General features: G+C 50.9%; 2 protein-coding genes and 1 long non-coding RNA gene across 3 annotated transcripts in view; 2 read left to right on the top strand and 1 right to left on the bottom strand.

Annotated features, from left to right (window-relative positions):
* The first annotated feature begins 6 nt into the window (after positions 1–6).
* On the top strand, positions 7–27,462 carry LOC114064403. The gene is made up of 3 exons (XR_003572752.1): positions 7–318; positions 27,353–27,357; positions 27,451–27,462. It is a non-coding gene; the product is annotated as an uncharacterized LOC114064403 (long non-coding RNA).
* Positions 1,039–3,220, top strand: OLFML3 (olfactomedin like 3). Its single transcript, XM_027897399.1, has 3 exons — positions 1,039–1,191; positions 1,550–1,835; positions 2,235–3,220. The coding sequence occupies exons 1-3, from the start codon at positions 1,084–1,086 to the stop codon at positions 3,020–3,022; spliced, it is 1,182 nt and encodes a 393-aa protein (XP_027753200.1). The 5' UTR covers positions 1,039–1,083; the 3' UTR covers positions 3,023–3,220.
* SYT6 (synaptotagmin 6) overlaps positions 13,924–27,514 on the bottom strand; it is a 34,574-nt gene continuing 20,983 nt past the window's right edge. The window contains exons 3-7 of the mRNA XM_027897398.1: positions 26,803–27,361; positions 23,057–23,177; positions 21,899–22,070; positions 20,820–20,970; positions 13,924–15,500 (exon numbers count right to left, since the gene is read on the bottom strand). Of these exons, the coding sequence (XP_027753199.1) occupies positions 15,429–15,500; positions 20,820–20,970; positions 21,899–22,070; positions 23,057–23,177; positions 26,803–27,361 (1,075 nt within the window). The 3' untranslated portion in view covers positions 13,924–15,428. The remainder of the gene's footprint in view (positions 15,501–20,819; positions 20,971–21,898; positions 22,071–23,056; positions 23,178–26,802; positions 27,362–27,514) is intronic.

Below are 27,514 nucleotides of genomic sequence, written 5' to 3'. Positions count from 1 at the left end.
ATTTAACTTTCTTTTATGGTTGTGCTCTTCCTTTTTACAAGCCGCTAGATACAGGTAGTTTCTGACAATTACTGATCTATGTTTGTATTGCTGATGTACTTAGGGGGTATGTAAAAATCATTTTAACAAAAGAAATAGATATTTAAAAATTTAATACTAACTATATGGGAAAAGGGTCCATTGTGAAAACATAGTTTATCTTTGGATTCAATGTTTGTCTTTGGTTTTACAAAGTAGCTTGTATTTTAAGTATTTTCTACATAATATGGTAAAAATGTAGAACAATTGCAATGCGTCAATAAAAAGGGTTAATTTTCTGTACTCTATTCATGTGGTCGCTTGGTCTGTTGAAGGAGGGGTTTTGGTGGATCAGGGGTGGGATGTCGGCAGTGCCGGGTGCGGGATGTGGGTTTGCGATGTGGATTTGGGATGTGGCAGCACTAGATGGCACACTCGCCCTGCCACAGCACCTGGCACGGACGGGCAGCCTCGGCCCGTTCCCGTGGCCCAGGAGCCCACGGGCTGTGCCCACAGAGCCGCCTGGCACGGCTGCGTGCAGGGCACGGAGCTCCATCTGTCCCTCTGTCCGTCCATCCGTCACACCAGCCCCGTCCCGCCCTGGCTGTGGGAGCTGCCATGTGGCCCCACACCGGCACGGCCAAGGCTCAGCTTTTTCACCATCCTCGGCCATCTCTGCAGACGAGGAGCCAGGGCTGCACCCCTGCCCGTGGCACAGGTCCCTCGCTGTCCCACGGGATGTCCCTCATGAGATCATGTCTTTGCCTTGCTCCTCAGGGGTCCTGCAGCGCTCCCTGCACCCCAAATCCCACAGACCCCTCCAGCAGCCCATCCCCAGGTTCCTCCTCCGTCCCCAGGGCTCAATCCCAGCCCCAGGGCTCGATGGCACCACGTGGAGCTGCCATGGGCACCCGGCGGGGCGTGAAGGGGTTAAGGCGCCCGGGGCTGGTCTGCCGGGGAAGGAACAACCTCTCCTCCCTCTCCACATCTGGATTCAATAAGGGCTGGAGAGGCCGGAGCATTCCTGAGCACTGAGCTGGAGGCTGCACTCCCCCGACGACAGCCATGGGGCCCTGGCGCTGCCTGCTCCTCCTGCCGCTCCTCGCCGTGCCCCTCCGTGCCCAGCAGCAGCAGTTCATGGAGTACGTGGAGCGGCGCCTCACCCTGCTGGAGGTACGGCCCCGTGGAAGGCCCCACAGCCCGAGTCACCCCGTGTCACGCCGTGGTGGGGCTCCCATGGCGGCTGGTGGGGTCTGGGATGGGGATGGAGCAGAGTGTGGGGTACCCTGGCACTCCCTGCACAGCCCAGCGTGGGGATGAACGGGAGCACTGTGGGAGGGGGGCATTGCGGGTCTGGGGGCATCACGGGAGTGGGGACATCACAGGAGTGGGACCATCGTGGGAACGGGACCCAGAGGCAGGAGCCCAGGGCTGCAGTGCCGTGTGGCCCCGGGGGGCTCCCACAGCCACGTGCGGGCGGTGGGACAGGCTGTGAGGTGTGGAGACCTCAGAGTCCCCTTGGCCACCCCAGGAGAGGATCTCGCAGTGGCACGACCAGAGCAGCCGCTACTCCACGGAGCTGCGGGACTTCAAGAACCAGGTGCTGGGGATGCTCGAGGCGGCGGAGAAGGAGCGGGAGGCGATGCGGGCGGAGGCGGAGAGCGCTGCGGTGCGCGTGGACCGGCTGGAGCGGGAGGTGGACTACCTGGAGACACAGAACCCTGCACCGCCCTGCGTGGAGGTGGATGAGACCCTGATGGACAAGCAGGTGGCCACAGCCAAGCAGAGGAAGAACGAGAAGTACACCAAGCTGACAGGTGAGGGGCTGCCGTGGATCCCTGAGGGGATGGGGGTAACCCCGAGCCTCCCCCTCCCACCCAAATCCAAGTTTCCCCTGGCCATGTTCCACGGCACTGTGTCCCCACAGGGCATCTCTCAGGTGCCTCTGGCACAAGATCCTGCATCCCCACAGCTGCCTGGGAGCCGCATCCAAGCCCCAGGCTGGAGCCCTGTGGGACAGGGCTGGGGTGAGGGTGACTCCCTTGCCCGTGGGCGCACAAGGGGACTTCCCAATGCCACCAGGAATGGGTGCATTTGCGGGGCAGTTGCCTGGGGGCTGGGATAGGACACAGCAGGACCCGGTGTGGTGCCAGTGTGGGGTGGGAGCTGCAGGGCCGGGTGGTTTCCAGGCTCTCACAGCTGCCCCGCTCTTGCAGACTGCAGCGACACCATCGCCAGCGTCAGGGCCATGAAGATCCTGAAGCGTTTCGGCAGCACCTCGGGGCTCTGGACCAAGGACGCCGCGGGCAACTCGGAGAAGATCTACGTGTTCGACGGCACCGCCAACGACACCGTGTACGTGTTCCCTCGCATGCGGGAGTTCACCCTCTTCTCCGCCACCCGCAAGGCCGCCCGCATCAAGCTGCCCTACCCCTGGGTGGGCACCGGGCACCTCGTCTACGATGGGCACCTCTACTACATCCGCCAGCAGGGCCTGTCATTCCAGGTGATCAAGTTCAACCTGGCCAACAAGACGGTGGTGGACAGCTCGGTGTTCCCGGCCGAGGAGCAGATCCCCGTCTTCGGGCTCTCGCCCTTCACCTACATCGAGGTGGCGGCCGACGAGGAGGGGCTGTGGGCCATCTACGCCACCAAGGAGGACGAGAAGAACATCTGCCTGGCCAAGCTGGACCCCGGCTCGCTGGACATCGAGCAGATGTGGGACACGCCGTGCCCGCGGGAGAACGCGGAGGGCGCGTTCGTGGTGTGCGGGGCCCTGCACGTGGTGTACAACACCCGCCTGCCCAGCCGCTCGCGCGTGCAGTGCGTGTTCGACGTCAGCGGCACCCTGGCCCCCGAGGACGCCTCCCTCGTCTACTTCCCCAAGCGCTATGGCTCCCACTCCAGCATGAAGTACAGCCCCCAGGAGAGGCAGGTCTATGCCTGGGACGACGGCTACCAGATCATCTACCGCATGGAGATGAAGAAGAAGATGGAGGTCTGAGGGGGCCCGGCCCGGCTCACCCCCGTCTACCCCGTCTTCCACCACTGTGAAAGGATGAAATGCTGGACCCTCCCCCCCGGCCCCCCCCCTCCCCCCCCCCCCCCCCGGCACCAGGCCTGGGACCACCCTGCGGAATCCTGGACTAATTTAAGGAGGTTTTCTTCTCTGTGATGCAATGAATAAATCCTACGCAGCGAGTGCCGTCACCTGCCTGGGGGGAGCAGGGGGTGCTGGGGCCAGGCTGCCAGAGCTCTGAGCCCCACTTTGGTCCCGGAGACACCCCAAAAAGCACTTCCCAAGGGCGGGGAGTCCATGCAGGGCCGGCTGGAGCAGCGGGTGCAGACAGCCCTTGGGTTGGGGGGGTCTGGGCAGGGGTTTATGTTGGGGCTTTGGGTGAGGGTTTTGGGGGTCTTTGGGCAGGGGCTGGAGCTGAGGCTTTCATCAGGCTCCTGGTCAGGGCCAGCTTGTTTTACATATACAAAACCGCGAGCAAACAGCAAAAATCCCTTAATCTGGGAGGACAAAAGGAGATTTCTGTCCCATGCTGGGGCGGTGTCACAGCCAGCAGGCACCAGATGTTGCTGATTTTCTGAGGTTATTTCTAATGAAGCACAGTTGTCTTCCCCCTGCAGCCTCAGAATTGCCACCTTACGTAAGGCCCTGGGTCCTCCCAGCCCTTTCCCTTTTCTGTTCCTGCTGCTGCCAACTCGGGGATGAGAGGCCACAAAGCTTCCTGGGCACCCCAGGGAGGGGCCAGCCCCATGGGGAGCACCACTGCCAAGCCCCTGGGGGGCTCCTGGGGCCACCAGCCCTCCCAGGGTCATGGCATGGCCATGCCACCCCCCTGCCACCACAAAGCCCATTCAGCATCCCCCCCATGCCCACCTTAATTCAAGCTGTCCTACAGCGTGGAGGGCACTTGGTATTTCCTTCAAGTTCTTCTGTATTATAATCAAAATATCTTCTGGTTGCATAAGAAAAATCTTCAAATACGCACTTTGAATGACTGTAATTGGCTGGTGCTGAAAGTTCAACACACAGTGCAAGTCAAGCAGAGAAATTATCCAAGTGTGAAAGGCTCTGTGAACTGTCAAGTTAATTTATGGCCCCTTTCAAGATCAATAACTACGGTACCAGAAATATAATTTTCAGAAATCTCACAGTAGTAAATAATTATACCGATGATTTCTCCGTCTGGAATTAAAATTGATGGGGCAGTAATGACTCTGCACCAGAAACCACCTCGTAACCCCAAACCAAGCCCTGCTCAATTTGAACCTGCTGTGACACCAGTGCTGCCCTTGGCGGGAGTGGGATGGGGTCAGACACTGCCAGAGCCCCTCGTGTGCTGAGCAGCACCTGCCCAGGATCACAGAATCATGGGATGGGTTGGGTTGGAAGGGATCTTAAAGCTCATCTCGTTCCACCCCTGCCACAGGCAGGGACACCTTCCACCAGCCCAGGTTGCTCCAAGCCCCGTCCAACCTGGCCTTGGACACTTCCAGGGATGGGGCAGCCACAGCTTCTCTGGGCAACCTGTGCCAGGGCCTGCCCACCCTGACAGGGGAGGATTTCTTCCCAATATCCTATCTAACCCTTCCCCTGTCCATGTGAAGCCATTCCGTGTCCTGTCCCTCCACCCCTTGTCCCCAGTCCCTCTCCAGCTCTCCTGGAGCCCCTTTAGGCACTGCAAGGGGCTCTCAGGTCTCCCTGGATCCTTCTCCAGGTGAACCCCCCTAGCTGTCCCAGCCTGGCTCCATGGCAGATGGTCTCCAGCCCTTGGAGCATCTCCATGGCCTCCTCTGGATTTGCTCCAGCAGCTCCGTGTCCATCCTGTGCCTTGGATCCCAGAGCAGGATGCAATCCCAGACTGGTTTGGGTTGAAAGGGGCCTCAAAGATCATTTTGTTCCAATCCCCCACCCTGGTCAGAGCTGCCACCCACCAGATCAGGTTGCTCAGGGCCCAACATGCTCCCGTGGAATTTGTTTTGTACAAACACTTTGGGAATGAGAAGCAAAATGAAAAAATAACTGCAGTGCCCCGATGGGCTTCTAAAGCACAGCACTTATCTCACACTGCACATCTTCAAAGTACTTCAGGAAGCATCAACTAATTAATCCTTGGAATAACTCCTGTAAAAGAGAATGGCCTTATCTTCATCTGCTGACAAACACTTAGACAAAAACCACATTTGATCATGAAAAGTGGTTCAGCTCTGAGCTGGCTGGAGGAAAAGTCATGGAAAAGATGAGCAACAGGGATGCAGGAACATGTTTGCCCTGGGATGGAAACACCACCACCCCCTGACCAGGCACTGCTCCAGGTCTGCCACCTGTGGATGCCAGAGCTCATCTCCTGCCAGGGGTTATTGATTTCCTCTTTTCCCTCCTTGTTTAAATATTTATTGACCCCTATCAGTAGAAAGCAAAGGTTGTGCCACAGCTGGAGGGGTCATGGTGGGATCCCTCAGTGGGATCCAGGAATCCTTGGCAGGATGCAGGGACCCTGAGCAGGATGTAAGGACTCCTGTGGGATGCAGGAAGACAAAGAGGATGAAGGATCCTGGCAGAATGCAGGGATCCTCAGTAGGCTGCAGGGATCCTGGCAGGATACAGGGACCCCCAGCAGGATGCAGGGATCCTGGCAGGATTCAGTGACCCTGGCATGATGCAGGAATCCTGGTGTGATGCAGGGTCCCCTCATGGGGTGCAGGCATCCTGGTTGGATGCAAGGACTCCCAGCGGGATGCAGGGACCCAAAACGGGATGCAGGAAGTCCAGTGGGATGCAGGGACCCCACAGGGCTGTTTCAAGCCCCTCTGTCCTGAGTGGAAGTGGATTTTTGTGGCTGCTCCCAGTTGCCCTGCATGGCCCCAGCCCCAGGCTGCCGTGTCTCTGCCCTCCCAGCCATTCCTGCTGAACTAACAGACTTCCAGGAAAATCCAACCTTGTTTCAAGAAGCAGAGGTTCCCTGGCCTTCCAGTTCAGTGCTGGGCAGGTCACCTGGAGCCAGCGTGGGCAGACAGACCCTCCTCCCCACAGAAGGTTGTGAAAAACCTTCATTCCTTCATCCCTCAGCGGAATTGGCTCCGGGACAAGGATTGTTCCTACTCCCCCCCCATTCCAGGCTGCAGCAGGAGGTGACTGGTGACCCCACACCCCGACCCCTCAGTGGGATCATCGCCTTCCAAAACGAGGGGTTAGTGGAAAATGTGCTGACGGGGCTGCTCCAGAAGTCACAGCCTTCTCTGGGAGTCTGCAGCTCCTTGTGCTTTAATTGCCAAATATTTTATCTCTTTAAAGAAGAGGCTCCATAAGTAATAATCCCTTTCATCTCTGCTCCTCTTGAAAAATACTCCTCTTTGCAAGGCAATTTGGTCAAGTAAATTGAGAAGCTGTGTTATCAGTGGGAAAGAGAAAGTGAGATCTTTGGGCTAATTTTTCCTCCTTTGTCTAAATCTCAAGGATATTGACTCTTTTTTTTTTTTCCCTCCTCGACCCTTTTTCAGCTCACAGGAGCCATTGATAAAGTGAAAAAGCTCTGGATGTCCTATTAGAAACAGTGGGACTAAAATTAATGTGTAACGAAGCTGCCTTTGTGTTGAAACAGGAAAGGGGGGGGGATAATTCTCCATTTAATACTTTCCTAATGGCTGGTTGGCAACTCTAATCACTGGCTTTTTGGCTTCAAATAGGTGTTTCTGCCCACAGAACATCTGGTTGAGGTTGAACTCCTCACACTTGAATCAGGAGGCAGCAAAGCACTTTCCAGCCAAGGATTCCCAGCAGAGCTGAGAGGACACCGGAGTTCGGGATGAGCTCGGATGTGCCAAGAGGGATGTGGGGATGGCAGCAGCTCTTTCACAGCCCTTTGCATTTCCTAATGAAAACGTAGAATAAGCAGAACCAATTTCACCTGAAATGCTTCCTGATGTGGAGACACTCGCCTTCCCCTGCAGGTGGGATCTCCTGAGGGATTACAGGGATTTAGGAAGTGTGTGTCCAGCACAGCTCTGTGTTATTCCTCTCACCCCTCCCAGTGCTGTCTGCTCCTTCCTTCCCTCTTGACAGGCCGATTAAAAATAAACTCCTCAAACTGGCAGCTCTCAGCCCTGTCAGGTGGTGACGCACCGCTATTTCAACATTTCAATATTTTTCTGGACAGTTCCACTCACTTCACAGATTTCTGCAGTTATTTTGGTGCTCTGATCAGGATGGATTATTCTGTGTGACGTGTCTCCATCCCAGCCCAGAAGGATCTTGCTGGCCCCAGGGTGGCCCCACGCCCACAGCTCCCACCGTCCCGGGGATTTCACGCACCCTGCAAGCCTACACGATTTCCCCAGGATTTTCTTTGGGGTGTTATTATTGCTTAATGCTATTATAACAAAGTTGCCTTCCCGAGGACAGAAAAATCACCAGCTCAGCTATTCAGCTAAAGCAGTTCTTTAATTTCTTTCCTCTCCAAATCAGCTCCCCGGAGCCTTTCTGGAACAGAGCTGGATTTTCTGCTTTAATCCGTCTTCCTGAGGGTAGAAGAGCTGAGGGGGTGCTGGGAAAGGAGGCTTTGGGGTCCCTCTCCCAGTGCTTTGCTGGCTGCAGCTCAGGGATTGTGAGTCAGCTCCAAAAACATGAGATGGAGCTCTGTTTGCCCCTTGGCCTCCACGTCCCTCACCCCCAGCTGGGATGAGGCACCAAGTGAAGCACCGAATTTGGGGTCCCCAGCCCGAGTTCTGTGCTGGAGGAGGACAAGAGGGGCAGGCAGGGCAGGTGCCCTGCTCTGCCCAGGGGCTCCATCTCCCACATCTGGGGCACTGGGGTGACACAAGGATGCAGGACCTGGCAGGGTGGGAGCAGTTGTCCCCCCCCAGCACAGCACCCCTGGCTGTGCCAGTGCTCCTGCTGCAGGTGGCTGAGGACCTGGAGGGAGATATAACCATGGTAACTGTGATTACCCCGGGAAATCGCTGCCGTTACCACGGAGGGAAGGTCAAAACAAACAGAAATTATCAATTTTTCTCTTTCTAATAAAATGCAGGAGTGTGTTATTGACTCACTAATTGCTCACTTAAACGGATCTCTCCAAAATTACCTCCTAACCCTTGTGAATGAAAATGATGCAAAGATTAGCACTTCCATGGAATTGCTCAGGGAAGGGAAAACGAAAGGTCTGACTCCTTGCCCGTGGCAGGGGGCTGGAACCAGATAATCTTTAAAGACCCTTCCAACCCAAACCAATCCACGATTCTATGACTCCCTCTCAGCCCAAAACTGCTCCAAGCCTTGCAACCTTGGATTCTTGGCAGCCAGAGAGGTCCACGGAGCCGAGCTCGGCTTTGTGACCGGCCCCTGCAGAAAATCCCTGCTCACAGCTTGGCTCTAAATTGTCAATTCTTCCCTGACTGCAGTCTGTCAGCAAATCAGGGGTTGAAATGAGAAGCATTCTTCCCCAACTGAGCCCTCTCCAGTGTTGGTGTCAGCCGCCACCTCCTGCCATTCCCGACCCCGGCTCGCCTCGGAAATTGAAACGTTCAGCTTGTTAGAGAATAAACGAAGAAAGAAATGTAATTTAATCAAGAGACATCAGCACCAATAAATCCCATGAAATCTGGCACAGCTGGGGTGCAGTGTCATCGTCCCCTTGGATGTTCAGGTCTGGGCTGGCAAATAAGGCAATTCCAGCTGCACCTTTGCGTTGCTGGTGCTCCCATTCTCCCCTTCACTGCTTCCCCAGGCTTGGGGAAACATGCAGCTTTTTTAAAATAATCATTTTAGTTGCATCATCAGCTGCTGGGAACTCTGGCTTTGGGAATGGCAGCAGCATCCAAGAACCAGGATGGCCCTCGTGGGTGGCACCACCTTGGAGGGACGAGCTGGAAAGGCTCCTGATCCACCCCAGCACCAACCCAGTTCCCTGGAGAACCCAACACAGCTGGATCCTCACTCCCAGCGTGGCATTTGGCCAGTTCTGAGGCACCAGGGATGCTGCCACTGTGCAGCCTGAGGAGGAGAATCCTCTGTATCCATGGGATGCTCCCCCCCACACGGCCCTGCGGAGGATCCAGCTGGAAAATTCCCTCCGTGCTCACCATACAAGGAGCAGGTGGTGGATCCCTGGGGAGGGGCTGCTCCATCAGGACAGGGCAGCCCTGCAGAGCACACAGAGGGGGCAGCAATTAGAGGCTCATTAGACAAAGATGAGGTTATGCAACAGGCAGGAAGGTCCTCCTGGTTTCTGTAACCATCACATCCCAGAAAAGCTGCATTAATTCATCTCTGGCAGGAGGGAGCTGTGCCTGGAGCTGCTCCCAGTGTGGCTGCCTTTGGAGTAGAGGTACTCCAGGGGATTTGCAACCTGCAGCACTGTGCTGGACTGGGGTCCTGTGGCATAAAAAGGGTCCTGTGGGATGGGAATGGTCCTGGGGGACCAGAGACTCCACTGAGCTGGTGCAGAGAGTGGAACTGGGAGAGGGAGATGGGTGAGGTGTCTGTGGATGGGGCTGCAGGGGTGGCCTCAAGGAAACCAGCAGATCAACGAGCAAAAACGAGCAAAATCCTGCTTCATTTCTGTGAGCCATCCAAGAGGAACACCAGCAAACCGACTTAATTAAAAAATTACTGCTCCTCCACTGTGTCCCTCCTGACGGCGAAGAAACCCTCATCTCCGGCAATTTGAAATGGAGAGGGCTGTGCAGCTGCTAATGGGAGATTAGGAGAAATCTTCCACTTTGGAAGCAATTAACGAGCCAGAAAGTATTTACATATGTGAATTGGATGGCTGGCTCCCCTTTCCCAGCCACTGCTTTGCTGGGGGATGTTTCTCGGTCTGTCTGGGCTCTGGATGCGCCTCTGAGTGATGTCCCAAACCCTCCCAGGCTGCCCCACAGCCCTTCCCTGTGGGGGTCCAGCATCGTGATCCACTCCCAGCACCTCTTCCAGCTCCAGCAAGAACCAGCCAGGAAAATGCCCCTCTGGAATTGGGGTGGTTTCCCCCCCTAATCATATTTTGGCCGGTGCTGCAGGTTACCAGGGCTGCACTTGGCTTTGATGCTTCCTGTTCCCACGGCAACAGGGCAAGCTCTGGGTTTGTCTTGACCCATCCAGGTACTTTATTAGCTTTAATGAACTGCCTTTTTAATAGAAGCCTGCATTGGGTTTTTGAAATAGATGTGCTTTAAATACCGTGTTTTTAATTACGACTGACATGGGAACGTAAGGTATATAATTATATTTGCGTGACTAATGCCCTGTCTTAAAAAAACCATAGAGAGATACATATATATAAAACTGAAAAAAAATATAATTACAAATTATCTTTAAGAAAAGTCCAGGAAAAAAAAAAAAAAAACAACATTTCCTGTACATCCACGTAGCATTGCAGCTGAAGGCTTGCAGGGTTTGGGAGCCAGGCAGAGCTACCAGGATGCCTCTGGCTCTTGGACAAGGATATGTCAGTCCAAAGATCCAGACAAAGATGCAGACAAAGATCCAGAATTTTTAAGCCTGTGCACGTGCAAAGAAGAGCCAAAACTCCAGTTCACCTGCAGGTCTGGCCTCTTGGCAAGGCAGATTTTGGGGTGATGCTTGTCTCAGCAAAAGAGCAAATTATGTTACCTGTTGTTGCAAAATGAATCAGAGAATCACAGAATGGTTTGGGCTGGAAGAGACCTTACAGGATCCCATTCCAACCCTCTACCATGGGCAGGGACACCTTCCACCAGCCCAGGTTGCTCCAAGCCCCGTCCAACCTGGCCTTGGACACTTCCAGGGATGGGGCAGCCACAGCTTCTCTGCCCAACCTGTGCCAGGGCCTGCCCACTCTCCCAGGGGAGAATTGCTCCCAAATATTTAACCTAAATCCACTCTCCTTCCGTTAAAAACCATTCCCACTCATCCTATCCCAGCATGGATCTCCTGCAGGTATAACCCAGGTCTCCTGGGCTCTGGAGATCACCTGGAGCTGGTGCAGGATCCCCCAAAGCTGGGATGTGCATCCCATCCCCATGTGCCCTGGGTTGTTCACCCTGTGGCTCCACGCAAATGACAGAGCTTTTAGTCCCAGGGAGAACAGCCTCGTGTGATGCATTCTAACCAGAAATGAGATCCCTGACCTGGCATTTAAATAAGTGCACAACTGCACTGATGCCTAATGGCAGGAGGAAGGATGAGGGCACTGGCAGAGAAAACCTCTGGCGAAATGAGATTGAGAAGTCTGGGGTGGCCTAATTAGAGAGACAATTAGGAGGGCACATAACAGCAGAAGTAAAAATGAAGAACAAATAAAGGACTGAGATCAGGACCTCAAGGATCAGGACGGTGCTTTTCTGCAAGGAGCTATATAGGATTTTCTGTCTAATTTATTATCTTGTAAGTGAAGACAAAAGTATCTGTACTGACGTTCCTTGAACTAAAGGAAGCAGGTTTGGGATGTGCCTGGGATTGAATGGATGTGATTCCATGCTCTTTAGAGGCTGCTCAAGAATTACATGTAAATAAAAGGTTTTAGAAGAAACAGGAAAAAAAAAATGAAAATGAAGGACACAAAGCTGGTCCTGCCAGAGAGCTGAGCCCAGGGTGGGCACAGGACACCTGGAGTGACCCACAGGACCAAAAACATCCCGAGGAATAAGTGATCCCCAGCTGTGGGGACACAGAGCCAGCCTTAGTATGGCAGCTGTGACACACACACAAACACTGTCAGCATCAGCATTGAGGTTAAATTTATTGCTCAGTTGTTATTTTCTTCCCCTAAGATAATTACAGAACATGTTGATTTATTTCTCTAAACCCTCAAAACCCCCAGTTGTTTTCTCCCTCACTGTCTTTTGTGCGTGTGTGTTATTTGCCAACCTGTGAGTAGCATTTCATAATTAGAAATTAAAGGCCACTTTTGGAGAATAAATATAAATTGTTGTGACAAGAGCCCTCTCTTTGCCAAACAAACGTGTTGCTGATGTATGAAAAATAAAATTCACACAATAATGTGATCAGTGGGAAACCAATAACAGAGAATATCACCCTGGCTTGGTATTGGGAATAAATCCTTCCCTATGAGGGTGGGGGGGCCCTGGCACAGGTTGCCCAGAGAAGCTGTGGCTGCCCCAACCCTGGAAGTGTCTAAGGCCAGGTTGGATGGGGCTTGGAGCAACCTGGGCTAGTGGAAGGGGGGTGGAATGAGATGATCCTTAAGGTCCCTTCCAAGCCCAACCATTCTGGGATTCTGTGTCTGAAATTCACTTTCCATTGGATGTTTTTCACTATTTTTTTTTTCATGTACGAGTTGTTTTGTTCTCAAGTCAGTGAAAGGGCACATGCCTGGGACAGTTCCCAGCCCTCTGATCCCTCGCAACGAGCTGTGCCGTGGACCCGGGGGATTTCCCTCCTCTCTGTGTCCCCCACCCTTAAACCAACAGTCACCACAAGGCCACCCTCACTGCAGTGTCCCTCCCTCTTCCTGCAGTCAGCCAGACTTTTGTGAAATTGGAGACTGTGAGACTAAAACTATAAGAGAAAGGGGGGGGGGGGAATAAGAGCAAGGTCTGGGAACGCTCCATGTGTTTATTTTGCTTGCAGAACTCAATAAAATAGACTATTCATTTGGGGCTGCTTGCAGCATCCTCCTCCCCTTTGCAGTGAGTTCCAAAGGAGTCCCACGGTGGCCAAGCATCCCGTGGGACGTGGCCCTGTGGTGACCCTCCTTATTTTGCCTGGAAATGGTTGAAACTTCTCTGCGAGTGCCTGTTCCGTGGTTAAGAGCAGCGAGGAAAGTGAAGAGCAAGAAAACAACTTAACTAATCCTGGGATGGCGCTTGTTCCAGCCTCGGCTCCCTCTCGGAGTCCTAATCCCCCCCCCCGGCAGATGAAAGGGAAATGCTCGCACTCGTGTGGTGGAGTTTGTCTCCGTGAGGAGTGTGACCAATCTCCTCGAGTGGCTGCGAGGAGGAGATGATAAACACACAATGGGTTGATTATCCCCTCGCTGAGGGATGTGGCAAAACCTCAAATCCCAGCGCAGGGTGGGTGGGGCGGGGTTGAGCCACCCAGGCGTGGGTGTTTTTCACTAACGTGAGATCCAGTTTTCCAGCAACGCAAGTGACAGCCGGTATTGAGTGCAAATTGATTATCTGTGTGGAGCCAGGATTAAAAATAGCAGCTTTGTGTCAAACCCCACGTATGTTTTGACTAAATCCTAGATAACAAGAAGAGCGGATAAAAGACGGAGATTATAGCGAGAACGCCAAAACCCGAGGAGCCAGGATTAAAGAAGAAAGGGGTTTTGAGTGGGCTGGTGCAATTAAAAGATTGTCAAGTGCCATCAGCCAGGACTGCTGTGGCTTTTTCTGGGGGTGTCCTGCTCTTTGGTCTGCAAACCTGGCAGGGCACTGGCAGTTCACAGCTCTGCTCAACCCGAGGCTCAGGGGGTTCACGACCAGTGTTTGACCCACCCACTCAATTAATTATTTTTGATGGTTAAAGACTTTTTGCTGCACTGAGAGCTGGGACAATCCCAGCAAGGATAGGTGGTCTCAGAAAGGGTGTCCTCCCCTGCGTTCCTCAGTGGAGCCCTTTGTGCTGGGAAGCTAAAGGAGTTTTAACACTTCTTTCTGTCAATGAACCGTGAGTGCTTGAAATACCTTTTTTTTTTTTTTTTTTTTGCCTCCTGTAACCGGTTCTCGCTGTTCCCCAAGGGGTGGTGTGACTGTGCCAGCCCAACCAGGAGCTTGCAGAGCTCATGTCTGCTCCAAGTGACGCCGTCTGCCCTTGCCCTGCCTCCCACCATCCCAGGCTCTGTCATTAGCACATTTTATGGCATCCACTGTGATTACTGCAACCATCCAAACCCACATAACACACAGTTACTGCTTCCACAAGTGGAAATACTTCACCAGGCAAGGCAGCACTTACAAATAAAATAATTTTATTGAGTTTCTGCTCCTATAGCACGTGGCACATAACGAGAATTAAGACACGAGGTGTGATGAGAAATGATGTATTTACCCTTCACTGCACAGAGGATTCATCTTACCCCGAAGCGACACAAACACCCCTCTCTGCCAGTCGTGATGTGCAGCGAAGGATGATGTGGTGACATTTAGGAGAATGGAAACCGAAGTTGACCTGAGGATTGTGGCTGATGAAAGCGGTTCTGATAACCTGATGGGAGGAGAACCGGCTGCCTCGCTCGCAAACTGTGCCTCGAAACCAAAATATTTGCTCTTACCTAATTTAATTAGGGTGGAATAAACAGTGCTGAAGCACTCCTTAACTCAGAGAAAAATCCACGATGAGAAAGTGGCCAAAATCCACAGCTGGCTGATAAAGATCAGCTGATCTAGCTGCAAAGCCAGTACTGGGGATGTTATAACTTCATTTTTGGCCTCTGCAACCAAGGAATCAGCAAAGCTTCTTTTTTTTTTTTTTTTTTTTTTTTTTTTCCAAAACTTGACCTTCCTGCAGGGCTTGGGCCCTAGAAACTTTATTCCTTAGGGAAGTGCTGACAGGAAGTCCAAGAAAAAAGTTTGGAAGCTTTTTTTCTTTAGTGTTATGTTTTCCTTTCCCCTTTGATTCACCCTTTATTACTTGGGTGATGTAAGAAATAGAGATCTGGTGGTCATGCAGGGATATCACCTATTTCTGTAACATCTTCCCCCTTTTTATTTCTGAATCCCACTTGTGGCAGCGCCGTTCCTTCCTCTCTGGATAACTTGGTGATGCACAGGGGGGGGATGAGCAGCAGCTACAAAGGGCTCTGAAGAAACTGTTCATGCAATTAACTCTGGGGAGACTTCAAATACAGGGAGAGAAAAAACCCAACAAAACAACAAACCAGCTTTCCACCCCCTGGAGGAATCGACAGCATTTTTTTAATATATGACAAAAGGAATTTTGGTTACACACTGCACAAACTTCTAAGAACTCATGGACACCTCTACGTGAACAGGAAACCCGGGAACACTCTGCTGGGTTGGGGCTGACCACGAGGACGGAGCTGCTGGCAGGTTGGAAGAGTCTCTCCCATCCTCTGCCACGGCTCTCCCAGTGATGTCCCCTCTCCTGGCCACCTCTGCCCTCTGCAGACACGTCTTCTCACTTGTCCAGCCTTTGCACACACTAAAAACTATTTTACACGTTATTTTACACACCAAACTTCCAGCTCACGTCTCAGTCCGCCTTCTGCCTCTGGAAACAGACCCGTACAGTAAAAGCCACAAAAATAACATCACCTTGGGAGACATATTAGACAAAAACATATTTGACCACAAAACGGGTTTTCTACCTTTACTCACGCAGGAACAACTAGACCAGAAAGTCCCGCTGCTGCCACCGCCACTCAGCAATCACTGAGACTGTGGGCCAAGGGCAAAAATAACTTGGATTAGTCCCATTTTGCTCTCTGTGCTCCACATCACGGTGTGGGGGGTGGTTTGGGAGAGGGGCAGGAGCCCTGGCTGTCGAAGCTCGCTGCCCGGCCTTGCCACTGGGAGAGAAAAGAGAAAACAAGTCTAAACAACCAGAAATTATTTGGAATTCTTGCCTGTCCCACACTGCCTGTGTCCTGTTCCTCAGCATTCCCACCCCACTCCCACCCCACTCTGCCCACCTCCCCTCCCACCTCACTCTCATCTTCTCCGCATCTCCCGACTTACTGGACGCCCGTGTTTAACCACTCAGGAGGAATTACTGCACAATTTGCTTTATTGCTTTGTAAATCAATTCCCAGTTGTGAGGATTCCTCTCAAAAAAGAGAGAGGTAAAATAAACAGTTTCTGCGCGTGCTGTGAAGACAAAGTGGTCTCAGTTCAGCTTTCGGCTCTTTCTTGCTTTATTGCCGTTGTCTTTTCGGGTTAGAAATACTGTCTAACCTCAAAAGTACTCGAGTCTTTCCAGTCTGGTAATTTTACTCCACAGCAGCTCTGTCCACAGCACCAGAGACATTTCTCAAAGGGAAAATCAGATCAGAGAGTCAATGGCTGAAGCAAACATTTTTTTTTTTTTTTTTTTTTTTGCCATACTTATGGGATCATAAATTATTAGTCATCTGCCTTGGGGGCTGTTATTACAATTCAAACCCATTTCTCCTCAAGCTTTTGAGTACTGGCCCATCTCACCATCTTGTTTTATTAAGTTCAAATGACAAATGATAGACATCTCCCAGAGACAACGGGAGCCATAGAACTTCCACTGCTCCCTTCTCCCCCCGGATAAATTCCCTCCTCTCCTGCACGAGCAGAAGCTCTTTGCTGGCTGATATTAATGCTCAAGCATGTATGAATTTCATTTCTCTGGGTGAAAGCTCGCTTGGGAAAGGAGACTTCACCCTTGCCTTGGCAAAGGCATCTCAAAGAAGGGTAATTGAAGATGAGAGGATGGTTGTGCGGTGCTTGCAGGGAGGCTGAGCAAGGCAAAGAGCCATTTGCAGATGCTCCACAGGTCTGGAGTGGTCAAGAATTTGGCCAATTTGCTTCCCCAAAGAGTGTAAAAGTAGCTCACTGCACAGGTTTGCATTAAACAAATTACATTAAATTAATTACATTAAATTAACGAACGAAGAAGATGGGAAGCTTGTCTTTCCAAACTGGCAGCTTCAAGGTAAGAGAACACTTTCTCCTCCATTTCTCATGTCCAATTTTTTTTTGTTAAAATCCCTGAGGAACTGATGATGGATACAACCTCCTGATTGGAATTACCACCAAAAGAGCAGACTGCAGAAATTCCAGCAGCAGAGCCTTCTCCATGCCCCCTGCCTTGTTCTATCTGCAGTGACAGTGTTGCTGCTCCAAAAAATGTGACGAAAATTTTTTTTCCGAGAGTAGGTCGGAGCGACAGGAGAGGAGCCTGGAGATATTTTCCCTTCACTTAATTAGAAAAGGTGAACTGTGCATTGTGTAATTGAGAGTCAGAAACCGGGAACGCTTCAATCAAAGCCAAACAGGCCCAAAAGTCTGGAAGGGCTTATCTTTAAAGATAAACGGGTTGTTCTGCGTTATGGGTATGACTTGGCTCTCAGCAGAGTTATCAGTTTTTATCTGGAGAAATGTTTTAAACAAATAAATGCCCCCCTGCTGGATGTCAGAGGCGCTTGGCAACATCAAAGGCCCGTTTTGCATCGCACTGATGATTCTCCTCCTCGATATCAGAGTTTGTCTCTCGCAGAGACAAACAGAGAAAACTCCCCTTTTTTTTTTTTTTTTTTTTTTTTTTTCAGAAGTCCCCTTCAAAGTCTGGGAAAACAGGCTGTAATTTTGTGTTTCTCTTTTTGGACACGTCACTTGATCTGGCTGATGGGAGTTTTGGGGGAATGAAGAGGGAACAGCAATGAGTGGGAATGGTTGAAGCACCCGGGGAGGCCGAGCAGGTGCCACAGGGACCTCGAGGCTGAATGATGGGAGCAAGTCTTGCTGAGGGGAAGAATTTATTGTCAGAATAACTCAAAAAATGCAGCAGAGAGTGGGATTCTCCTCTTCTGCTCAGAAACTCGCCTTCTGAACATCTGTGTGAGGAGGATAGTGCTTAGAAGCTTGTAATTAATGATTCATTTGCACATGTTCTCCATGTTCTCTTGTTAATGATGATGGTCATTAGAGAAGTGCAGTGATTATGGTTTGTTATTCACTGTTGATAAATATGGAGCAACCAAAGACATGATGTGCATCAGAAGCATTTCCCTAAAGGCTCCAGAAATGGAAGAGAAAGGAGGAGTGAGTGACACCAACTCACAGAGCAAGGGCCCAAATCACATTGCCAGTTCAGAAATGAGGTTTTTGGACCATGTCAGCCCAGCACTGGGGTGGGACAGGCTGATTCTGGCCAGGTCCTGATGGTGGACAGTCAAAGATCCATGCCCACAATGCAGGAGGAGGTCAATGGCCCAGCCTGGGGCATCCAGCACCGCTCTCCACCCATCCAACACCACTGCCCATCCATCCATCTGTCCTGCAGCTCTCTGGCAGGGTGAGAGGGCCAGGGCTGGGCCATCCTCCTGCTGCAACACACACATCTGATGAGAGTTTTCCTGGTAAAACCACCAGGAACTGCCATTCTGAGCTGTGCTCAAAACACGGTGGGAGCTCCTGCTTTCGGCTGGAGCTTTTCCAGGGTGCACCAGTTGGTTGGTAAAGAAATTCCAAATTCCCACCACTTTTCTCCAGCTCTGAGCTGTGGGGAGGGGGCTGGGACACCCAACCAGGGAGCAAACAGCTCCACCCATCCATTGCTCAATTTAGGCATCAAAAAGACACTTCAATCCCAGCTTTGTCGCCTTCGGTTTGAGGCCAAGCACTCAATCAGGACAGACTCTGATGTGCAGCAGAGGCCACTGCTGATGGTTACAGAGCACCAGGAGGATCAACTAGAAAGCAATCTCTCCATTTGCTGGAGCCCAGAACAAAAGGTCTGGAAGATGAAGACTCAAATGAAGATGAAAGCCATGAAGACAAAGGTGAAGATGACGGCTCAGCACACCCTGATGGGTGAAGAAGGGATGGAGGTTCATTTAGGGCAGATGGACAGGGGAGTCCACAGAGCCTGGATGGATGGAGCAGCCTGCACCAGACCCAGAGCTGAGGCTACAGGACCAAAAACTCTAATTTCTTTTCCAAAATGCCCAAACTCATACGGAAAAGATGATGGGAAAGATGATGCAACAACTCACACCCAGCAAATACCATTTCCCATTAATTTCTATCTGTTCCTTTTCTCTTTTTTTTTTTTTTTTTTTTTTTTTTTTTCCAGGCTGCACTAGGGATTTGCAGACAGCAGTGCTAAAACCTAAAAGGGCAAATAAACACAGGGACCATTTGCTTGCTGGGCTCTGTGCACCAATTTGTGGCAGAAATACCAGAATGGATGATCAGAGGGTTTTTTCTTTCCTTTTAAGCAGAGCTCCTGACCTGTGCACTGAGGGGTGAAATGATTCACTCAGGGCTTTTTTTCCAAAGTCTTGGGGGCTCAGCCGTGGTTTTCAAAGTATATTTTAGAAGGTGAGTCATCTTTCATGTCTGCCCCTTGCTTTCTCTGTGTTTCATCATCATAATAATGACTCTTTTTTCCTTTTTTTCGAGTGATTATGAAGAACTTCAGAAGACTTTTCTTTCAAAACCCTACCTGCATATGAAAAAATAGTGTAGTAAAGGCATAAAAATTATAACCTGGAGAAGGAACTCCTGCCCCTGGGTCAGACAGAGCAGATGGTGTCACGCTGTGAGGTGCTACAGACACCACAGACCTCGAGCCAGCTGATCAAAGGCTGGATCACATTTCCTTTGTGCTGAAACCCTGTGGTCTCCAGCTCCCTGTGGCTGTGGGAGGTGGCACGTGGATCCTGCCCAAACACGGCTCTTGTGCCCAGTGCCAGGTTTTCAGCATGGCAAGGTCATTGAGAGCCTTTTACTGCTCACCAGCAAAAGTTTAGTTTACCACTAAACACAGACAGCACTCTGGTTTAATTCTGCTTCCATTTACAGCAGTTCTGACCTGCGTGGTTACTCCTGATTTGCAGTGGTGCAATATGAGCTCACAGAATGTCCCACATGAGGGTGAATTTTCAGGTTTGCATTATCTGATGTGTCCATCTGATACATCCATCTCCACGGTGTCTCAACCAAAATATTCATTGCCAGGTTTTCCCACTGGGTGACACCCACCTGGGCTGGGATAGAGAGCACTGAGCACAACCTGCCTTCTTAGTCAGGGAATGATTTGGGCTGGAAGGGACATTAAAACTCATCCCATTTCAACCCCTTCCACGGGCAGGGACACTTTCCACCAGCCCAGGTTGCTCCAAGCCCTGTCCAACCTGGCCTTGGACACTTCCAGGGATGGGGCAGCCACAGCTTGTCTGACCAACCTGTGCCAGGGCCTACCCATCCCTTCTTGTTAGAGGAAAGAGCAGATTTCAAAGAAACATAGGGTTTGATGCACTAAATCAGATTCACCCAGCCCAGTATCTGCCTTCCAGTACAGCTCAGTATCTGAACCTCAAGGGGAAAATAAGATGTGTTTTGGTAAGTGCCTATTCTATGGCTTTGAGGGAAAATACTTGCTTAGCCCCGGATACAGTGGGAGGGTTTATTGCCTTTATTATCTTATCACTGGCCACAAATGCTGGCTTTCTTCTCATACCTCAAGTGTCAAGAGCCTGCCTGCCCTTGTCCACTTCTCTCTCCACCAGAAATTATGACCTAAATCAGCCAAAGCCAAAGAGCTCTATAGGAGCGTGAGAAATTGGAGTGCAAGGAGGAAGAAAATGCTGGAGATGGTCAAAATGGTACCCAGGCATTTCAGCCCTATTTTATCATCTGGGGCTGCATCAAGTGAGTCTCTTTCTTTCTCTGGAGATGCTTAGAGCAATTACATTTGTTCTATTTATTCTCCCTCAAAGGCTCGGAGATGAGTCAACAGAAAAATCTTTTAGGATGAAAAATTGAAACTTGAAATAGGCAATATCCCTGGACAATTTGTTCTGCAATCAGAGCAGCATTCTCTTCCCTTACTGCTCTCAATCTCTAATTTAAAAAGAGAAAAAAAAAAAAGAAAAAAAAAAAGAAAAAGAAAAAACCAATATGGTAACAGTCACATCTGTAAATACAGTTTCTCTCATTCTTGCTTGTGAGCTCAAGGAGCTATTTCGAGGCAATACAAGAGCTGCTTGTTTTCTAGAGTTCATTTCTGGTGAGAAAATTCCCCCCACCTCCCGCCAGAGAATCCCAAGAGAGGGGGGAGAAGCTCTCTGAAAGCCTGGGAGCAGCTCAGTCGTGCCCAGAACACGCCTCAGAAGGGCAAGAACAACCCCACCCACCTCTTTGAAGGACTTCTTGACCTCCACCAAGGGGTGCCAGTGGGCGATGGGCTTGCGGGGGTACGCCAGCATCTCGTTCCAGTGGTCCCTGCCCAGCCCCTCTGCGTTGACCCCCACGCGGCAAACCCCGATGATCTCGTTGTGCCCCACTCTGCAGGACAACAGAGAAGCGACACAAACACCTCTCATTCACCTCTCTCTCTCTCTCACTCTGCCCTGATTTGCCAGCTGAGGTTTGGCCCCCTGGTGCTGTGGTGTCTGCAGGAGGACAGTCTGAGCACAGCTGGCACTGCCAGCACACACACGGCCCCAGAGAGGCACGGAGAGGCACTGACACAACAGTTAGAGCAGCTTTTAAACTGTCTGAACTGTAGATGAGTCCAGACACAGGACCTGGAAGGGTGTTTGTGTAGTAGTGCACAGCAGGAATAAGTGCAAGTTCAGTCATGGATAATTCATACACCAATTGCTGCTCAGACAGAGACTGTTTGCTTCCTAAAAAGGGGTGATGGGTTGTGGGACAAGTAAATAACAAGAGGGAGCACAGGACTCTTGAGGGAAAGAAGAGGGACAGGCACTGATCTCTTCTCTGTGTGACCAGTGACAGGACCTGAGGGAACAGCTGGAGCTGTGTCAGGGGAGGGTCAGGTTGGATCTCAGGGAAAGGTTCTTCCCCCAGAGGGTGGTTGGCACTGGACAGGTTCCCCAGGGCAGTGGGCACAGCACCAAGGCTGCCAGAGCTCCAGGAGTGTTTGGATGGTACTCTCAGGCACTGGGTGTGACTCCTGGGGATGGTCCTGTGCAGGGCTAAGGGTTGGACTGGATGATCCATGAGGGTCCCTTCCAACTCAGCACATTCTGTCTCTGTGAAGGCAAGGACCAGCTTTACCAAACTCACCATTCCAGTTTACCACAGCCATGAATGTCAACCCCACTGCAGCAATAAATCACCAGACTGAATGCCACAGAGCTCTGCAATCAGGGCTGTGGAAAACACTCTGGAAAATGGCTGTTGAGCAGGAAAATCTGCACCCAGCGGGGCTGCTCTCCCCTCCAGCTCCCCGGAGCCTCCCACCTACCGATCGTAATCCATGACGGAGATGAGCAGGCTGACTTGATCCATGTTCTCTGGGGGAATGTCAAAGATTATTGCTTCATTGTAAGTGGGATTAAGTGTGTTTTTCTTTATGGTGGTTTTCTTCTTTTTCAGTCTTCGCCCGTCACAGAGCAAAGACACTTTGACATATGGATCTGGAGAGGAGGAGATAATAAAAACCATTGTGTTTAGGTATATTTTGTTGCCTCTGCGATACAGAAACAGCATTATCAGAGGATGGGCTGTGAGTTCTCGTGAGCCAGAGGCCCTACTCAAATGGACTTTTAGAAAAAGAGATGTCTGCACACCAGCTGAATCCATTTCTCACGCTGCTGGGAGTGGTGATGAGAGGTTCAGGCACCAGAGAACCAGCACTGCATTATCATTACAGGAAGGCTGAACTGGCATCACTTGAAATCTCAATTTTCAGATATTTCATAAGGCACCAAGCTCCAGCTGAGCAGAAACATCTCCTGCAAAGGTGTGTGTTGTTATTGCCTTTTGTACAATGAAATTCAAATGCTGATCTCCGGAAAAGAAACTGCTTTTTATGATGAAAAACCAGAGTTTGTGCACTCTGAATTTACAGATCAGCTCTTGGGAACTGCGAATGCAAACAGTCTTCAGGTGACTGTGATCCTTCTGTTTGAGCACTGGCCACTGTACAGAGGAATGGACATCTCCCTGGGATGTACCTAGGTGGCCCATGATCCTTTGCTAATTTTGGGGTGAAATGGTTGATTCTGGCTGCAGGGGATGCTCTGGTGGAAAACACTTTATTCTCACAAAACTGCTGGGGTCAGTGTCTGCAACAGGGCTGTGTCCAACCCAAGAGATGGATCAGAGCTCTGACCCTGCCAACCCTTCACTGGGGATGGGAAACCACTGGCAGGCCCCATGAATTGTGTATCCCTGTATGCAGTCACCTTCCCTGGGCTCAGGCTCTTGAGAACAAGTTTGAAATAGAACTCTACTTTTAAAGTTTTGTTCATGCATAAATCACAGACAAAGCTTTGTCAGGTGTTTCCATGATGACACAGCCCTGGCATCAAGAGACATAAACCCACCATTTGTGGAGGATACCATGAAGGAGGAGGAAATGTGGATGCAATGGGATCCTCCTCAGCCACCAAGCACCCACCTGAGTAACCAGTGATGTCCATAGCTTTGAGATTCCTGCATTTAATGACTGTTAAGGTGAGGCGACCTGCAGTTGGCAAATAACAAAGGGAAAACATGATCTCGCCCAGGTCCACGCTTTCCTTTAATAAAACAGAGAACACAGGACATTGGAAACGTGCAGGAACCAGCCAGGCTGCCTCTGCTTTTCTCTGTTCTGCCATTTGAAGTGAAGGACACTTCACTGTGTGCTGGTGCTTCCAGTGCACCCCAATATTATTTGGCTAAACATTGTTATAGGGAACAGGAAAAAAAATGCTACAGCTCCACATCATGGTTAAGGACGATGTTGCTCTGCTTCAGAGGGGTTTGTGCTTCCCATGACAACATCACAGCCCTGCTCTTCTGCTCCACTGCTCACACAGAAGTGATGGGATACCTCACACCAGATCAGTGCCAGCAAGGAAATGATATTAGTATCAAGTTTTGTTGGAATGCACAGTGTCTGCCTCCTGCTGCCAAGTGTGAGACACTAACACCTATTTCCTCAAGTGGAGGAGTGTGATGCAAACACGGTGAGATGACAGAAAGGTGAGACCCTGACAGGCAGGGGTTCCCTGTTCTTTGGTCGTGCACTGCAACAAACTCCACCAGAAACTTCCTAGCCCAGCTGGTGCCGTCTGTTCACAGAACCACAGGTTGGTCTGGGCTGGAAGAGGCCTCAAATATAATTTAGTTGCAGTCCCTGCCACGGGCAGGGAAGAATCCAGTAATAGAGGTTTATGGACCTCAAAGGGGCTCAGCATTTTGGCAGCAAACGAAGATGTTTTGGAGTAACACAGTGGTTTTCTCTGGAGTTGAGTTCGAGTTTCTGGGCAGTCACTGACTGAGGGGGGTCACAGCTTTAAACCAGAAGACAACACAAAGGGCCCAGTTTAATGGCAATTGAGCTTTTAGTCTGTGACATAACTGCCAATTAGACCACCAGCCCCTCTGAGATGCCTTCAAGGAGCTGACACAGTGTGGGGCCGTGTATATGTGTGTGTAGAAATGGTGAATTAACCAGCAGATGGCACTCAGAAGTGTTTGGTAGTTTCTGGATTGCACAGAGGTCGACACAATTTACTCTTTTAGTGCCCCATCAAATAACTTTCATATGTTGCTCTTAGCACCCCTTGTACATGCAGCTTTATTGACTACACCTCCTAAAAGCCCTTTCCATCGTTGCCTTGCCCAGGGGAATTCAGGGGAGGGAAAAAAAAAATCAACAACCCAAATGCCTTTCTTAAACTAGAAAGCATCATTATCTGAAGTCAGCAGAAAGATTTCCAAACACCTTCTAAAAATGGATTAAAAAGAAAAACATCTTATTTCCCACATACAGATCCCACATCTGTAGAGCAAACAACCCGTTTATTTTCGGGAGCTGTGTTTGATTCCTTTCAATGTGATATAATGATCTGCTGAGAAGAAATTTGTAGCTGTTAGTAGTGGAGTGATGGAACCAGGAAGACAAGTAAATGCACTTAAAGCTTTGCTAAGTGTTAGGGGAATAGATCTTGTTGATGGATGAGATTTTTGCCAAATTATTTCCTGCACGTTCTCAGGTAAGGCAAAGATTAAATCTTTATTCCACTTAGATGTGCAGAATACTAATGAATATTATATAAAATCATTATTCTTGGCTGGGTCGGTTCTTTCATGCATTCCTTGTTCTTAGCTGGTTTGGGAGGGGTGAGGGGCAGGAAACATTGGACACACATGTCAGAAGAGACATCACTGACTATGTGAGATGGAGAGAGCACATGCTGGACACCACTTCATCTTCTATTCCTCTTCTGGCACTGAGAGGACCTATTCAGGCTATAAAATGAACATAAATTGTTCCTTGACCTCCATGTATCAGGGCAAGAGATTTTTCTTTGCAGCCATAAATACAAGAGAGCGAAGCGTGTCCTGTGGGTACATTATTCTCTTGCAGATTATAGACACTGGGACATTTCCAAAATTCATATCAGTACCTTTTAGGAAATAATGGAAGCTCTGAATCAATAACCTTTGCAGACTTGAAACCCAAAGTGTTTCACTGATTCACAAGCTGTACAGTCATTAATTAAGCAGCTGAGTGCTGGCTATTTGACTAGCCTAGATCTTTGCCTAAGTGTGTTCCCATCCTCTTCCCCACACGATTGATCTAATGTATTATTAGTCACCCAGAGCTCTCTCTGGGTTTTATGAAAACTGTACTTACCCTTCTCAATTTTGATTAAACAGAAATGTCCTTGGGTGTGCTACAACTGGCTGAGACGTACCAGGATCAGCCCATTCCTTAGGAATGGCACAGGGAGAATGAGGGGATGGAGCCGAGTGTGGCACTTGGAGTGTCCGTGGGAGCTCTGCAAGGCTCCTGCACACCTTGGGCAGGATGTTGGCTCTGCTCCTCTCACACCTTTTTTGGAGGTTTTTCCCTCAACAACCCTCCTGCTGGTGTGTCTCCACCTGTTCTTGTCTGGTTTCCCCCCCTTAAATTAGTTTAGTTAATTAGGAAAACACCCATTATTTCTTGCAGAGCCGATGGGTAGATTCCTCCAAGGGGCATCAGCACATCTGATGCACCCTGTTCCCCTCCCAGCAGCCCTTTGCCAGGTGAAGGATGTACCTGGTGCCTCCTTGACTCTTTGCCAGCATTTTTCCTTTCATTGCCATCCATCAGTCATAGCAGCCGTGGCTATTGGTGGATTGAAAGCCAAGAGCTGTGAGCTCCCTGCTAACACCACTGCCTTTCCTGGTGGTTGATCCTGTGCCTCCCTCCCACAGCACTTCCAGGCAAGATGCTCGAAAGGCATCACAGCAGCAGCCCCAGAGTGCCTGGCAGGCATCACATCCACCTCCATGTCCTCAGACTGGCAGGGGAAAAGCTCTCTGTGCCCTGCCAGGACAGCTCTAGCCTGAGAGCCACCTTCCAGGGCTGAAATCCTGCATGTCCTGCATGCACACTGTGCTCCCTGTGGGGCCTGGGATGATGTCCCCGTTGGGCACAGCAGCACAGGACACAGTGCTGGGCACGTGTGTGAGACCTCACAGCTCTGTTAGAAAGTTCTGAACACACTACAGTGGAAGAATGGGTGACTCATATCTCAGTTTCAGAAATAACAAAGACAGTGGTGGACTTGGTGTCCAGTTGCAAAGCAGCTCAATCATTCATTTGCCCCCAGAACCAGCCAGGTCCTCCAGGGAGGGCAGTGGAGGAACAGACAGCTATTGTGGAAGGTTAATGCCATTGCTCTGCACTCAGTGATCAATGTGAGGAGTGGCTTCCCTTGCCAGCTCCGTGTGACACTGAAGGAACTGGGACTTCCCTGAGGCTTGGCCTCTCTTTCAGAGGGAATTCAACAGAACTGCTAAAAGACCCAAAGCCACCTCTGTGGGCAGCAAATCTGACATCCCGCAGTGCAGCAAAGCCCAGCAACTCCCACCGGCCCTCCAGAGGCCAGTGTCACCACGTCTTACTGTCCCCATGTGCACATGGCAGACACTGGTGCCACAGCTGCAGCTCCCCAGGGCTAACGGGACCATCTGCAGGGGGGCAGATGAACCCATCAGCCGGGAGCTGTGCGGGACTCACCCCTTTGGGGTAAGTGAGTCCCAGCCTGTCCTGCCCTGGGGCAGCTCAGCACACTCTTGGTACCTGCCAGACACCCCACACCACCCCACACCACCCCACACAGGCTGCCAGGGCAGAGCTGACCCTCCCCGGCACACACTCACCGTCGTGGCGTACTGAATGTCCCTCCAGATGGAAGTCTCCCGGGAGAGGTCCGAGTCCTCCAGCAGGTTCTCCAGGATAACCTCCCCTATCATGTCGTGCCTGGAGAACCTGTCGAAGTCGAAGACGCTCAGGTGGAGCTTCCTGCTCGCCAGCTCCTCGTGGGGCACGGGGAAGTGGAAGGACTCGTCGAAGGTGGGATTCAGGGTCTTCCTGTGCACCCGCGTCTGGAACTTGCGCTTGCGGTCGGGCAGGAGGTAGATCTTCACGTAGGGGTCCGAGCTGCCGCAGAAGTCTTTGGCTGGCAAGTCAAAAGCCCTGAGAATCCGGACGGTCAGCGTCTCGTTCTCGTAGTCGTACTTGAGGGTGAAGTTGATTTTCCCGCAGGTTTTCTCCGCCTCCTTTTTGGGGTCCTCGGTGTCGACGGTTTTTTGTTTGTAGAGCTCGGGCTTGATGCGGCCGATGCTGGTGGGCTGCTCGGCCACGGCCGGGGAGTCCATGCCGTAGTCCATGCTGGACACGTGCATCTGCCGGGGGAGGTGCCTCTTGAAGGAGATGTGCCTGCAGGTGGGAGACACACGACAGCTGTGTGGTTGTCCAAGGACATCCCTCTCGCCTTTTCCCTCCCCTGGAATACCAAGCTCGGAAAGCGGGAGAGCACAAGAAGGGGTTCGGCTGGTCCTCCCGACCTCAGCACAGAAATCACGTGTGTGT

Source organism: Empidonax traillii, unplaced genomic scaffold (assembly GCF_003031625.1).
Source record: "Empidonax traillii isolate 1590-97213 ecotype Southwest subspecies unplaced genomic scaffold, ASM303162v1 scaffold541:size654180, whole genome shotgun sequence".
Taxonomy (NCBI): Eukaryota; Metazoa; Chordata; class Aves; order Passeriformes; family Tyrannidae; genus Empidonax; species Empidonax traillii.
This window is presented reverse-complemented; position numbering and strand designations above follow the sequence as displayed.